We start from the raw sequence: 16,445 nt of genomic DNA, 5'->3' as shown, positions 1-16,445 counted from the left end.
CCACATTCACATCCTCACTCAGGGCTTGGGCTTCAGTACACAGGGTATTTTCTTAACCAACTTTATAAAATTCAAGCAGCATTACAAGTGACCGATTTTTCTTCTGATTGTATTTCTGACTTCTGTTTATAAGTACCTTATAACAAACCAAAATGCATCCAGTTGCATATGTTTTCATAGCAGCTGCCAAGTTGAAATGTATTGTTTTACGGTTGTTAACTAGGCTTGCCAACATCAACTTCTATGAAGTGTACTCTGATCATAACATTCCTTCCACTGTGAATAATTTTGGAGAAATTGGCCCCACGTTCAACTTTTCAGTTAAGGTTAGTACAAGTTTCTGGTTCTAGTTCGAGAAGCTGCCTTACCTCCTCCTGGTAGCCTGCTCCCAAAAAGCAGTTGAAAAAAAAATTCCTAATTTCAGTGTCTGATTTTGATGCTTTATGAATCAACCAAACAGTTGAATAGCTGGGGGATAGATGCTCACAATCTCTACGGGCTTAAGGATGAAATCTCTACTTCCTGCACATGAGTGGAGTGGGGGAAGGATTGGTCCTGCACTGTTTACATCTTTACAGGATGGTTAAGGCTTAACTTTAGGCCAACTATTCACAGTGCATATTTGTTTTCTGCTGACTTGATGAATTAAAATAAATCTTCTCAGACTTGGACTTTGAAATTTGAAGTTTGGCTAAGGGTTAAGCACTTAAACCAGATGCAAGAGTTAGACTGATCACAGCATTTATTACATAACTCAGAAAAATGTTGGTCCCAAGACAATGCGTTTTGGGCGTGGGGGGGGGGGTCTTTAATTATGTTCCATTTACATTTCATTTAACTGCTATGCTAAAGGACTAAGTAGTAGGCATTTTGGCTGTGGCAGAATATTTGGTTTTCAAAAAAGTATTTCATGCAGTTAATAAGAGCTTGGTAAGGAAAGCCTGGGCCCTGAAACTATATAGTGTACTTTTTGCTGTAGTATTGGTATAATGCAATTACTACTGCAGTAAGTGTACTAATACAAATCCAATTCTTTCTTAATCATCCTGGATTTATGATTTTCTTGCTAGACAAAATAATTCTTACTTATGTAAGTATAACTATCTGAATTAATTATGAATTACTTGCTTTGCAGGTAACAACAGGAAGTATTCCGGTAAAGATGGCATCTGTAAAAATCCATCTTCCAGAACTGACCAACAAAGACAACCCACTGATGTATATAACTGCAGTCGACACAGATGAGGTGAAGAACTTAATTACATAAACTGCTGTGTTTTGGGGGGTTTAACCAGCACCATATAGATCAGTTATTTCCTTTATAGTATGGTTGAGATTCAGAGAATCTCTGCCCTTTCTTCTCTTCGCATCTTCACAAAGGGAAGGGGGAGGACGATCAAGACAGCACTACACTACTCTAGTACTTGGCAGAAGTGGATTATCTTTACAGTCCACAGCTGACTTTTCATATGACCCTGGAACTCTTCACCTAGGTCCTTTTCCAAGTTCTTGGGAAGAGTATGAAATTTTTACATTAGGACAAAACTTTCAGGTCACTCTAGGAGAAAAAAAAATACCATAAGAGCAGTTGAATTCTGACCTACAACACATTCAGTCTCTAATTTTCAAAAAGTATCTAGTATTATATAATTCACAATCTAGCCTCCAACAGTCAGCAGTGATTGTCAACATCTGGTCACAAAAATATATATTACTCTGATAAGATGACTATAAACTGCGTATGACATCATCTAATTTAATTCTTGCCATCTTTTCTAGGCCAGAGGTGTTACTTGTCAAGCTCAAATAAATCCACTGAAAATAGGAAAAAGACCTTATTCTGCATCTTTCAAGAAAGAGAACTTCCGAGCTTCCAAAGAACTGGTGAGTAAGAATGAGCACTGTAGTGCAGAAGGATAGGGGCACAGATCTGATCCTTATGAGCCTATGGTCCTTATGATCCTTATGAGCAGGAGTGGAGCCTATGTATTTTTCCAAACATACCGCATCTGCCATAGGGGGAAGAAAAGATGCTCGTTCACAGCTTGCGAGCACTTAATTTGTACGCACACAAAGGCCAGGGTAAAAAATCTGATCATTAAAAGAACATTTGTTAAAGTGTATTTTTTAATGCATACTGTTGCCTCTCTTTGCGGTTTTCACTGGAAGAATTGTAAGAATGCAAAGTGCAGTACCATCACATGCAAACTGGAAGACCTTATGTTGAAGGGGGAGTATTTTGTGAATGTGTCTACCAGAATCTGGAATGGAACCTTTGCTGCTGTGAGTATCAACTGTGTTTTCGTGAGTGAATCAATATCCAAATATTTCATAGTTTCTGACATTTTTCAAACTTAGGTAAAGAGACCTTTCCCATATAGGAAGATCATCCTTTAGTTTTCATTATTGTATCTATTTTTCCAGATTGAAAACTTTTATCTAAAAGTAAAATAAGTAGTAAGCTTGCATAATGGAATTGATAAGCTGTAGTCCAGGACAAAACCTAAGAAAATGCCGGGATAATGCAGATCTTTGTAGCTGAAAAGAAAAAAAAAAATCTTGCTGTGACTGTTTGATTCATTCAAGGGGCCAGAAACAACAGTTTCCACAAAACTGAATGTAGGACAGCAGTACAGTGTAGTCATAGTCTGGAAAATAATGTTGCTTTTAGCTTTTGAACGTCATAGCCGACATAGTGATCATTTCAAATCGTATCAAAATATCAAAAGCTTGTTAGTGCTGCCAGTTACATTTGCCAGACAAGGTGTGGAAACTTTTTTTATTGATTTTGTCGTTTTTAGAGTTGCTATCAAGGAAGCAGTCCTTGCTTAAATAGCATCCTGTAGGATGCTTAAAAATATCCTTCAATAATATCTTGACTATCCCATTTTAAATCACCATGTGTCCTCCAGGATATAATTCATCATGAATTACCAGACTTTTGAAAAAAGACCATGTTTGCCTCTCAGCTAGGCAACCGACCAAACTGTCTTAGAGTCCTGGTTTTGTCTAGAGCATCAGGAACATGACGCAGTTCTCAGTAGTCTGTTTGCCAAACCCTACGACTAGGTATTGACATTTAACAGCACGGTTGTTGTCAGGTTCAGCGTTCTGCTCTTTAAAAGTAAAAGGTCAGTTTGATAACGTAGTATACTTACGCTAGTGTCTGAAGGGAAGCATCTGCGTGTCTTTAAAGCATGCATTTTTCAAATCAGTTGGATCAAGAACACTGGGATAGTGCTGACAGGTACACAGAAGGGAGAGATCTGAATAAAAGGTTGCTACTTTTGCAAGAAATTGACTGGAAATAATTTGTTTACCACTGGGAGGTGGGAAGGGAAGATTACATGTCACAATTGTCTTCTTATCTCCCATTTTGTTAGTTTCTATTTAATTGTCAATGTTTAGTGCAAATAATCTTGCAGGCACCCAACAATGCATGTAATTAGCTTTTTTACTTAATGACAGTCAATCATTGTCCAAGAAGAGGACAGCAGGCTTGCTGGTACTTGCGAAACAAAGCAAAGAAAGATGTGTTTAGGAATTAACAAAGTACTTTGAATAGTGATCAGGCGAGTCTCTAAATATCTAGCAGCCCAGGACAGAATATTTGGACAGATGGCCACAGCGTAGGCATACAACCGTGCATTGCATGGGTGGTCAGTCCAGCACGTCGGCTGCTGTGGATTCAAGGTAGCTCATGTTCCCTCTGTCAAGTGAACTGTATCTGTCCCTGCCAGCGTTTGTAGATTTGTTAGAACCCACTGCAGAGAGATGATTCAGGAGGCGAAAGGACAGAGCGTTCATTGCATCTGGGACAGCTTCTCTGGTACTGTTTGTGACGCTGGCAGCGCTGCTCACGTTCCCCCATGAGCTTCAAGATGTTTCCTGTGGTATTCTAGGAAATGGGTATCTGTGGCTGCAGCGCGTGGGAGTGTCACACAGAGCGGCAGTGCTAAACTGGCAGCGTGAGCACAGCTGTGCTCCTCTGCCTTGGACAGAGTCGCAGAAGGAAGTGGTATCTGGCACAGGGTCCCTTTCTAAATGGGAATTGGCTAAGATTTTTTTCTTCTTCTTCTTTAAGTTGAGGGAGTGAGGTCAGAATTTGAACAGTGGAGAGAAACAGATAGCGATAGGAAAAACTAAATTGGGAAAAGCAGAGAATCATTGGATAGAAGTGAGGGGGGAAAGAAGGGAAAGAACATCCAGATTCCATTTCTTTGAAAGGCCAGAGCTCTGTCTCCATCTGTCTTTTGCTGCTGGGCTGTTTTTCCCTTTCTCACTGGGCTTTTTTTCTTTTTTTTCTTTTCCCATCTCTTTACAGTTAACAGCATTGAAAGCTCTGAAGTAACTATAAAAATGTATATATAATCAAATTCTTCTGTTTTGCTTGAACTTTCTGATAAAGAAGCACAGCCAGTTCCTAAGTTTCATTGCTAATAAATAAAAATAGCGAAACTTAATCTGGATTACTAATACATTGTTGCTTTTATAGAAACATTAGCTTGGAACAATTAAAAAAAGATCATTTTAATCTTCTCAATGCTGTGACTTTTTTTCTAGTTCTGAAGGCTTCATTTCAATACAGGAGAATTTTTTTAGGATATCTATATTCTGATTGATTTGCCCCTTAATAGAGCTTCACAGTATTTTTTTTTTTTCTTTTTAACTTCTTTTTCAGTCAACTTTCCAGACATTACAACTCTCAGCAGAGGCAGAAATCAATACGCATAATCCTACATTATTTGTAATTGGAGAGAATACCCTAACTGTAAGTGATGGATAAATAGATATTTAACTTCTCTATCTTTTAGTGTATTAAAATGATAATGTTTAATATTCAGTGTCACTGAGAAGTATATAGCAAATTACACACTGATAATATTTGAATATGTTGAACTAAAGTATCCTTTGGCTGTATACATCCTCCTTCAAGATACTAAAATGTTTTTATCTAAGTCCTGTATATACAACAATGATCATACATATATACAACAATGAAATACAACAATATACAACAATGAAATTAAATCTGCAGTCTCAAATAGATTGTAAAACTATGAACAAAACCTAATAACAAAACCTAATTAAAATCTTATGAAATTCACTTAGCTTCCTGTTCTTAAAAAAAATCAAAATTTGGACTTCTTTCTGTAAGAGAATTAATTGCCCTAGATAAATGAGCTCTGGGAAATATTTTAGCAAATCTGATTTATAGTCTTACTTGTGGAAGTGTATTTGGTTTGACAGTTGTAAACAAATATTTGGCATAGCTCTCCAGCAAATGTACTTAATCTCAATTGTAAAATGTTGTGGAGTATTTTTGAATATGGAATGGCAGCAATATGGACGATATGGACAATGGACAATATGGGACAGGTAATCTCAGGAAAAGTCACTAGAAAACCACTTTGTTAGTTTGGAATCCTTCTCCCAGGGATTCCATCCATTAAAATACAAACATAAACAGCACCTGAAAAATACTTTCTACTGCAGTGCTACTGTGATAATAATAAAAAGATTTTTGTTCTCCTGACATATCTACAGAGTAACACTTTTCCATTTGCAATACTGGGTTAAGATTGTAGAAATATAATCAAGACCTTTGAAGACCAGACTGCAACTTAGTAAGGGAGTCAAGTGTCTGTGAGGGTGTGTAGCATAGCCCTGTCATAGGCAATAGAAAATTCAGTTAAATGTGTACTAGGAAAATTACTGATTGACCTATCTCAAAGTAGAAATAAGGCCATAATTCAGTGCTATTTTTATCATTATTTTCCCATGGATCATTCCATTTTTGTAAAGAATCTCTAAATAGCCCATTTGTATTCAGGGAAACCTCCACTTCCTGAAGAAGTAAAGGGAATATATCTGAAGTTCAGAAAACAATGCCAGGATTTTGCAGAAGAATAACATGACAGTATTTGGAAGTGTGCTGAGGGCCCTGCGCTTTATGACATGACTTTATTTCTACTAGGAGATGAAACTGCTTTATATACCACTCAGATATTCCAAGTAATTCTACAGGCCTTTTAGGTAGCTCATAAACCATCTATTACTGGACATCGTTCTACAGCTGTACCACAGTAGTGCCAAATTTTGCAGTACTAGCAGTTCTGTTAGTGATTTCAGGAGAACCAGAATTAAACCTTTCAAATGACTGATTAAATTGACAGTTAACAAGTAAAAAGTAATTCTTCAATCAGCCATTGAAACATCTGCAGCTGGGACTTTTACAGCTCTGAGGCAGCAGTTGAAGAGACCCAGAAAGGGGTCTGCAGAGCTCCTAAACAACAAGATGTATTTTGGTAGTCTACGCACTGATTCTTTCGATACCTTTTGCCCTGTAAAAATTCAGTGTGTCACAGCAAATTTACCACCTGGTGAAGGGCACTGCATCGTTACCCTCTACTTAGGGCAGATGGTTTCCTTTGGCACTTTGGCAATGGAGTCAGTACCCAGCACTGCATTTACCTCTTGGCAGGGCAGAAATCATGCCCACTCTTTGCCTCTTCTCACTTTCTTGGGCAGAGGACAGTGCAGTAGCAATTCTGGGTTTGTCTGCCTACTTACATTATTTCAGATGATCAGCTGGGGTGGTAGGATTCATCCAACCTGATACCTACATTAGTCATTCATATCTGAGTTAGCCCTCCTATAAGCCCTAATCAGTAGAAAGAATAGGTAGCAATAGGAAGCAATACATCTTATCTTAAAGATGATGCTAAAAATTGGTAAGGTTAATTATGCTCTAAAATTCCTCTCTATTGGAAGCCAGGGGTCTGTATTTACAGCATGTATAGATTGCATATATAGATAGAGAATACATAGATTATATAGATACAGCATTAGCTGAGGTAAATTGTAGCCATGGTGTCTTACTGATCACTGTTTGACTTTAAGGACGACATTTGGTTATAATTATGTTAGGCATAGATTTACCTCTCAAATAGTGCCACTTCACTGTTAATCTAATAGAGAAAATATTACTGGACAAGCTGCACACACACATGAAATTGGCTCTTCTAATTTGGATGAGCTAGGTTGCAGTGCAGCCAAATGAATTGATATTATCTTGTGATGCTATGCGCAGAAGTTGCTTAGATATTTTTGCGTAAGAGCTTTCAGATTTTTTTCCAAGTTGGAAAGGACTTCCAGCTGGAGGACAGTATGTTAACCTGCTATAATCATCATTATGGCCACTTTATTAGAAAATACACAAAGCCTGCTTCTGTGAAATGAATACACATGGCCACACCTAGCACAACATTAGAGCCTTCCAGCAGAAACACTGAGATGTCAGTTCAGCACAAGTTTCCCAGAAACCTTGAGATTAAATTACACCAGACAAATGCACTGAGCAAGCAACCCTGAGAAAGTAAACCAGCATGACTTCTTTTATCATGTTTCAGGAAGGAAAAAAATCTTCATGCTAAATGAATGTTATTCCACGATTAAATCCAAAGATTTGTCAGTTCATAAATATTAGGCCAGTATCTCATTGAGTAGCTATGCTGCATGTAACTATACAGCTGGTCATGCCCAATGCAACTAGATAGGGCAACATCTGAAAACTAATTTCCAGGCAGTATATACTGTTCTGGGAGCCCTCTGGTATTGACTGTAGTTCGTCTGACCAGCAGGAAGCATGGGTGTTTTAGAAAAACTCCTGTTTGACCCATATGTCTTGCTGCAACTTCATGCAGTTACCTCAGGAGAACACACATTAACATGAAGGGCAAGGAGGATCTAACAAGTTGCTAGTGCCTTTGCAAGAAGGTCAGAAGAGCAGGTAAAAGAGACAGAGGACCTGCCTGGCAGAAGGGCAAAAATGTCAGCAGCCCCCGTGAGCGTACAATAGTGTGTGCACCCTGTCATTAGTTTGCCTCATCACAGCTGGCCACCACAGATAATGGACTCTAACTGCAGGCAGTTGAAATATTCTTCTCTAGCTGACATAGTGGAAGCCTGTTTTGAGCAGATGGTGGATCTGCGTGATCCTGTTCCCAGACTGTAGTCTGTGGTTAGTCATGTCCAGTTTATCTAGTGACGGCGTGTCTGTGCAGTATGGGGACAACGCTGAAAGAATTCCTTTTACTGAAGAGAGAGAAAACTGAAGGGAAGCTACTGCTTCTCTACCTGTGTACGGCCAATAGTGATGAGGGACCCTAATCCTTAAAAGGCATTCCTGGGTGCTACAGAGGTGCAAAAGGGTACCTGTGGACACTAGCGTAAGGGCTGCAACTGTCTGGTGTGTTACAGTCTTTTTTTCTGGAATGTGTACAGCCCAGCTATTCTTGATAAGTAAAAGATTTGGTTTACAAAATCCTACTTTAAACGCTGTTAACATTAACCCGTAACACACAAATCTATCTGCTTTCAGATCTCAGTTACAATAATGAAGCCTGATGAGAAAGCTGAGATACCAGTTGGTGTTGTGATTGGCAGTATATTGGCTGGACTCTTTTTGCTGTTAGCACTGGTTGCTGTTTTATGGAAAGTAAGTAGGTGTTTATATTCTTGCAAAGAAAAGCAGAAAATAATGTTTCTTCATAAATGCACTTGGGCTATTTTCTTTGGAATCTTTCTCTAGTGCTGAACAAAACTGCACATGCAGTTTGGTGGTAAGAATAATACTGTATTGGTACTACAGTCTGGAGATAGCATTTAGATGTACTTTTAAAAATTCTGAGAGAAAAACTACTGAAATGAGTGGCCATAGATATTGGCCACATGAAGGTGTTAAATGACTTGCCAATGGCTAAAAACAAGGGCAGTGGCATTTTTGTCTTTTGACATTTGCCTGTGTCCCTCCACAACTCACCAGCTGGACTCTGAACACTCCCACGATATTCCTGGTGGGCAAGGCTGGGGAGTAGGAATCAGTGGGGGAGACCAAGGAGAGAAAGGATCAACTCAATTTCTCTCAACTGAGAAATGTAGTTGTAAATGACTAAATAAATGGCTCTTGTATATATCCTATTTTAGCAATTATACTAATGCATAGCTGGTTTTAATATAACATGTTATTTTAAAACTTCTTACAGCTTGGCTTCTTCAAGAGACAGTATGAAAAAATGACACAGGATATAGAAGATATCGATGAAGTTACAGAACTCACAAAGGACAAGGACTGAAGATACAGAGTAATGAGGATAAAGAGAGGACATCTGAGCCACCAACAGTAGTTGTGATCCAATCAGTTCTTCAGTTGGAGTGCCTTAAAGTTTAATAAGATTTAAACATTTTTAATGAAAGTGTCTTTTTTTATAGATGAAAATATTTTACAAATTCTACTCTATTATAAGAGTAACTGCAGGACAGTTTTTTTTTTTCCCCAAAAAAATGACTTATAGTCCCTTTTCTTGTATATTTTTGCCTTTCAAACAAACTTAGCCCTTAGAACTGGCAGGTCCGGAGTTTACAGTAACATATTGTGCCAGCAACCCTTCTCCTGATCCACTGCAGAGTGAAACAGAGAAATTTATTTCAGATTATTGTGGGACAGCATCAGTTCATAATTCAGCTGACAAGTACCATATGTGTAAAGGACATTTTCTATTAACTTGATGATGAATGTGTGGTGAATACTGTTTCCAGCCTGGGAGAAGAAAATTCAATACATCATTGACTAGCTCCATCCTTATTGTTTTAGAGAAATGATTCACACCAGCAAACGTTTGTCTTAACTAATCTATAAACTATAAAATGGGAACTGCGTATGAAGGTGTCTATCCGTGTGTTATAGGACAACCGGACGGGCATATTGCTCCAAAAGATCACCGTATTCCTTGCACTAAGGTCACAAATTACTGAAGTATATTGTTTTTGGAAAATATTGCCAAATGATACACATAACTGTCCTCTGCATTGTGTTTTTCTGAAAAGAAAATATGAATTTCACAACCACTTACAACACGTTCTCTGCACTGTTATGACTGGTTTTCAAATTTCATCTTGAGAAGCACTATCAGTACTGTTACACTGGGCTTTAAACTAGCAGTACCTCTGACATCATTTTGCCTTTAATTCTGTACTGGAAGATTTTTGCAAGCGTAAGCGCATGACGGGAACTAGAAGGGATGACTGAAGAAGTAAGCTGCTGTTAGGCCACAGGAGTGTGAAGATCTAAGCTCTCTGAATTATGTACTGCACTTTCTCCTTTAGCATCTCAGTGCCCTCCAAGAGAACAAAGCTCAGTATGACCTACTTACCTCTTGTAAGTGGTTCCATGTCTTGAAGAAGTTAACTTACATTTTCTACAGTAAAGTACTGTATTGCTCTGGATGGAGCTCTGTTAACTGCACAACACTTGGGTGACTTTGTGTTGGTTAGTAACACCTCAGATTCATCACGTGCTATTATACTGCCTTTGTTGTAATGCAAGCTCACTCTCACGGAGGCCCCTGCTGTTAAGACAGGTAACAGTCAAGATAATTGGCCTTTTGTCTGCCTTTCACTCTCCTGGCTGGCAGTAATAATCTACTGTTGGAGAAGATGATGTGTGTGTTGTCTTTATGTATGCTGATTTACAGTTAAGATTGTTTCTGAGGCAGAGGTGATTCACTTGAAGAGTAAAACATTTAAATGTGCCTAACTGACTTCCAACCTCAAGCCTTGTCTTCTCCAAAGCTAGTTCTTCATTATGCTTAGGCACCTTTAAAACTGTTTTCTGAAGGGCTCTTCAAAAATGAGACTTGAGCATGCTTAAAAGATTTATTTGGTCTTTTTAATCAGTAAAGAGTAATCAGTCAGGAGTCAACCACGTTTTTGGCAAATGATAGCTTCATTTACAATGGCACCTGGATTGTGTTCAGTGTAATCTTATGTGCGTTTTGGATTTATATCTATGAAATGTTACGTTTTAGTTTGGGGGTTTTTTTTTAACATTCTGAAAAACGATCTGGATTCTGATCTTGATTGTCTAACAAACAGGATTGTTGCCACCAGCTAAGTCTGTGGCCAAAACAATTATTTAAAAAATAAAGAAATGTAGCAATTGTGTAAATTTCAAGAATAAGCTCCTGATTTGTAGTTATGAACCCAGAAGGCAAATACTCTAAAAGCAAAGATAAAAAAACTGTCTGCCTCAATTCTTGCATAAACTTGAGGAAGAAAAAAACAAAACTCTACACCCGTATGTGTGGGAAGTTCCTATGTAACTGGGGTCATGCATTCCAGGCCAGAGAGGGAATTTCACAGTGGAGCAGATGGTAGCATCTTTCATTTCTGGTGCTGCTTGCAAGGAAATTTAGGCATTCAGCCAGACTTCCATCTTCTGCCTTAAGTAGAAGGTACAGGTCCGTATTCCACACCCAACTTTTTGGAGAATTTAGCAATTCAAGTAGACAGCAGTTATTCAATTCACTTGTCTTTACTGGGTTTTATTTTGTCCCATACAGTAAGACTTTCCCCCTTGCCTGGAAACAATACTATTCCCAAAATAAAGGGAAGGCACAGCACTGGGTAAGGTTTTGTATGCATCACCTAACCACTTAAGGTTAGTAGTTTTATTCGTGTTTTATGATTAATACTTAAATGGCTAATTCAGTTTTTGTAATGGGCGAGTTTATTGCACTTTTGAGTTGGCACAGCTGCAAATAATGCTGGAAATATGATGTATATTTTGTATTATGCTCAAAGGGGGTTTTTAGGTTTTTTTTTAAAACAGCATGTTACAGATGAAATAATATTCTGAAATGTCAGGCTTCAGCATGTGCTTTTGTTTGTGCTTGCAGCAAGAGAAATCAGGAGTAAGTTCAGCAAGCTCAAGTTATAAATAGATCTGATTCTGGTCTTGAATCTAGGTGCACACTTATTGAAGTACTAGAATCAAGTCCTAACTCAGAGTTAGTTTCATATGAGACTATGTAGATTTGGGATGTACAGGCTAGTTTATAATCAAACTGAGTTCTGAAAGCTAGTGTGTAAGCTCCATGGGAGCAGGGACTCTCTCTAGTGCCTACCTGAAGGCCTAACACTGTTACTACAATAAAAACAAGAATACTGCTGAACATAGTCATTTATTTTTAAACAGCACTTTAAAGGGAAGAAATGCTACTGAAAAAGCACTACATAAAATGGGGCCAAATATGCCTTTGTTCCAGTAGCACACAGTGAAAACCCTAAGGGGATGACTCTGCTCGGTTTACAAAGAATCTGCATTTAAACTCTTGTAGGTTATTGTCATGTGTATAACTCCAGTAATATGCTATATTGCAGTATAAGTCAGTTCATGTTAGTGCAAAACACCTAGATTTGGATAGCTCTGAGTGCACAGAGATTGATAAAAACCACACCAGGCCCAGGCCTTTATATACACATGTGGTTATCTCACTTCACTTGCATCTATTCTGCCAGCCCCATGCCCTGCACTCATATAATTTGTTATGTACAGAATTGCTCAGTAGTAGCAACTCTGGCTATTCCCCACCACATGATGAAAAAGCAGAATGCAGCATTGCCAAGGGAGACTGGTGGGAAAGGAAAGGAGGGAGAAATTTGGCTGTGAATGGGAAGACAATGGACAGTCATGACAGTAACCGCCACCTAAAAACTAGCTGCTTTTGTGGACATTACTTTTTTCCCCTCTTAAGTCCTCCATACATTATTAGTGGTAGATAAACTTTCCAACCACAAACTTTTAACACTTCCATAATACAGAATCAGATGACCCTACTCTTAAGGCACAAAATTCTATCTTTCAGCAAGTTTAAACGTTTTGCAGAATTGAGAAACAGTTTCCATATATAGTGACTTGCCTGCATTACACCCCAGTTTTGGGTATAAGAGTAACAAAAGCTTGTTCTGTTTCTTCAAGTAACTCCACAGGACAACACTTACTGGAAGAACTTAAAATTGAGTTTTTAGAGGGTTGGGGTTTTCTTTGAGGGTTTAGCATCTGTTTTCATTACACTTTGTTTATAATTAGTTTTACTATTTCCTCTTCCTTATGTTTTTGACAGAACAGATGAGTACATTAGACATATTTCTGTGAAGCTACAAATTCCCTGAACAGCTATAGGAAAAATGGGCTGAAAGAAAAGCCAAAAGTAGACTTATTTAGAATTGAGTAATTTAACGGCTTCATTACTGAGTGCAACAGTGGCAGTTTCATGAGCTACAGTAGAAGTGAGCACCTGCATCTCCCAGCATACCCCAAATCCGGGCAAACGGGCTGGACTGGCTGTGAGCTGGAGACCTGTGCAGCGCTCTGGCCGCCCCAGGAGCTCCCTGCCCAGCACAGCTGTCTCTCTGCTGCCATCTCCTGGGTAGGCTCCTTATAACACAGCCCCCCAGTTTTATTTTAGGACAATCTTCCATCAGTTAATGCTTTCATAGCATGTATCAGTCTGAACCCCTCTCGAGAACAAAACAAAATGAAATATTATGAGGCAGGAAACTCAAACTTACGCAATGTTAATATGTGGACACTCTGCCAGGCAAAGGGACAGTCTATATTCAGTTATTGCCAGCCAAGACCAAGTCATTTTCTCAGAAGGACAAATTCTAGCTTTGCAGACATCTACTTCCCTCCCTGCCGTACACTTTGGCTTGCATATCTCTACACAAGTCACACAGCTACGTTCTGGTCTACAGTGGCTTCCCAGCGATCCTGTCTCCACCTGGAGCTGCTGGCTCTGCAACATGCTGTCACACGGCTAGAAAAGCCATATACAGGTGGGATTACGCTCCTCTATAGCCAAAAGAGAGAAACAGTTAGACATAACCCAGAACCCTAGGGCTGCATTTTATACTGACCTTCAGCTGCCCATCATGCAGCTTACAGACCTTGTCAGAACACAAGATATTTTTTGACCAGCAGCCTGGTTTTGTGTGTGTGAAAACCAGGACATGTGCAACCACATCCTTCCCTGACACATAGTCAGAAGCAGCTGGGGTTCATCCCCCAGCCTGGAAATTTGGAAGCACTTCTGGGTCACTCCAGACGTAGCCTTAGGCAGCTATCATAGGACAGAGTAACTTGCCTTCTTAAGATAGTATCGGCCCAGCTGAGCAGGGAGCCCTATGGAAGGAGCCTCGACAACTAGCTCAGAGTATGTACTTACTTAAATTTCAGTGAGATACGTTTTACCTCTGATTATGCTCATCATCCCTCCTAGGGGGGCTTTTCTATTCCTCTTTTAGATGCCAGCTGAAGAACCCAAAGTTACACAATCCTGATACATCATTGTTCCAGAACAAAGCAGTACTTGCCTCATGCACAGCTAGGGACACAAAATGACATTTCATTGTTTTGACCATGGCAGCGTACACACATTGTAACACTCAGTTGTGACTCAGTACAACATCTCTTCCATTCATTGTTCCTGGGCACTGTGGGGAAGTACACTATTATTCTCCCTCTTCCTTTCTGCACCCTCCTTCCCAGCTGCATTGCTGCTGGGGAAGGTGCATTTAAGGTCACCCTGGATACATTGGCAAGACTGCAGCACTAGAGAAGCATTAGTGAAACACAGGAATTGCCCCTGAATCTGGAGTCCCAGGCATGATTTAGCTGTTCTAAACACCACTGTTTTTCTGTATTAAAGCACAGCACTAGTTTACAAGCACTGTACAGGTTTTACTTCATTCATAAACCATCCACCACAAGGCAAATTAGCCATATATTTGTTTGAAATTAACACACTGATTAGTTGCATGGTAACAGTAAACAAGTTCATGTGGAAAAATGAATGCCAAAAAACAGGGAACAGTCTGTATTAGTTACATTAGCAAAAAGAATTACTGGTCTGAGGAAGTGATTTGTAGTCAGGGTTCTGTACAATTCCCAGAAAAAATGACATTCAAATAGCAGAGGGCTTCTCTCCAACACCCAAAGCAAAGGAGAATTCAACCTTCAACTTGCTCAGCTCTGCCTAGATAATAAGGCCCACATGGTTTGGAGGCTGGGTATGTGCATGCACGCAAGGAGCAGCTGCTGTCCTGCAGAGGAGCTCTCTCACTTCCACTGAGGGAAAGTACACAACATAACAAGCACAGTTTAACCATGCCTGAAGTTTTATATTTCACTAGGGTTTCATTAATCCAGATAAAACAAGTATCGCTTAGTATTAAAACTGAGATATCACTGAGGAGGGCAGATACCATTGCCTATTTTTCAGGTTTTATTTTGTGCAGCAAACTGCTGTTCATAGATTTTCACTGCAGACACAATGAAATGGATTATACAGCTGAGGCCCAAGTGTTGTGCGATGCAACAATATATGAGCTTGAGCAAATCATTTTATTTCTCCTTACCTCTTTCATTTGCCATCCTTTATGCCTATCTTGTCTACATTGATAATAATAAAAAGATAGAAACTGCCTCTCAGCATTAGTAAAAATGCCACACACAACGAGACTGTGAGCATCCATACACTATCATGGCACAGAATAATAATATGAAGAAATGATCTTACTTTGGTGAGCAGCTGATTGTTTTCAGTGGAAGCCCATGCATACTGTGTCAGTCTTTTTCCTCTTTAGGTAGATTTCATAACAGTAACAAAACTGTACTAGAAATTTAAATGTGAATATAAATATAAATTGTAAGTAGTACACTAGATTTCACTGTCCTTTGAACATCCAATACATTTTGATGACTTTGAATCCTGACCCATCTAAAGTCAAACTACCAAAGCCAATTATTCTTAGAGTTACCTCTTTGTAAAAGAAGTTGGCTTTTTTTCTGCGGCACCATAAAATTACACAGTTACAAAAACTCCTTCAAAATTAATCATGTCTACACATCACTAAGATGTAGTTAAGGGTTTGCGTGTTAATGCTAATGCAAGTCTGTTGCTGGTAGAGTATCAGATCTAACTTTGAATCAAGTTTTGTCCATATTTTTTTAATGTTATGGACTTGTAATATCAGCTGCATGGTAAAAATATTTCTGTGAGACACAGCTACCAGAAAGTAACCACTACTAAAAAATTAATAACTCTGGGGTATAGTTTATATTTTTTCCTCTGTCTGTATTAAAATGTTTAATCTACTTCAAGTAGCTTTCATGTTACAACAATGTCAAAATAGTGTAAAGCTTGCAAACTGACTCTGCATTCATATAAAATTAAACTCAGGATTTTTTTAGGTAAAAAAAAAAAAAAGAAAAAAGAAAAAAAGGAAATTGTCCTGTTATGACCTCCCATGCAGACAATGAACACACATTACCAACATAAAGGCACTGAAGCAATATATAACACAGATGAACCAAACTCTTGCAACCAAGAATTTTAGGGAAGATTGTTTAAAAAAATGACTCCAGATGAAAAAGTATAAAGAGATGATTTCAAAGGAAAATCAAGACCACTTAAAAACCCTAATTATTAGTCATTCATTTAATTCAGTCCTAAGTAAATTGTTCAGATTGAAATATCTATTACAACTGCCTAAAAACATATAGATTCTCCATGAAAACAACTCAAAGCTAAATCAGCATG

The 16,445-nt window shown here is 38.6% G+C and overlaps 1 protein-coding gene across 1 annotated transcript in view; it reads left to right on the top strand.

Moving 5' to 3' along the window:
- The window catches only part of LOC112995762 (integrin alpha-2), a 71,182-nt gene extending 59,168 nt beyond the window's left edge, over positions 1-12,014 (top strand). Inside the window, exons 24-30 of the mRNA XM_026120953.2 lie at positions 224-326; positions 1,136-1,246; positions 1,780-1,884; positions 2,170-2,283; positions 4,682-4,771; positions 8,384-8,500; positions 9,048-12,014. Coding sequence (XP_025976738.2) covers positions 224-326; positions 1,136-1,246; positions 1,780-1,884; positions 2,170-2,283; positions 4,682-4,771; positions 8,384-8,500; positions 9,048-9,137 — 730 coding nt within the window. The 3' untranslated portion in view covers positions 9,138-12,014. The remainder of the gene's footprint in view (positions 1-223; positions 327-1,135; positions 1,247-1,779; positions 1,885-2,169; positions 2,284-4,681; positions 4,772-8,383; positions 8,501-9,047) is intronic.
- The last annotated feature ends 4,431 nt before the right edge of the window (positions 12,015-16,445 follow it).

This window comes from Dromaius novaehollandiae, chromosome Z (genome assembly GCF_036370855.1).
Source record: "Dromaius novaehollandiae isolate bDroNov1 chromosome Z, bDroNov1.hap1, whole genome shotgun sequence".
In the NCBI taxonomy this organism is placed as follows: domain Eukaryota; kingdom Metazoa; phylum Chordata; class Aves; order Casuariiformes; family Dromaiidae; genus Dromaius; species Dromaius novaehollandiae.
This window is presented reverse-complemented; position numbering and strand designations above follow the sequence as displayed.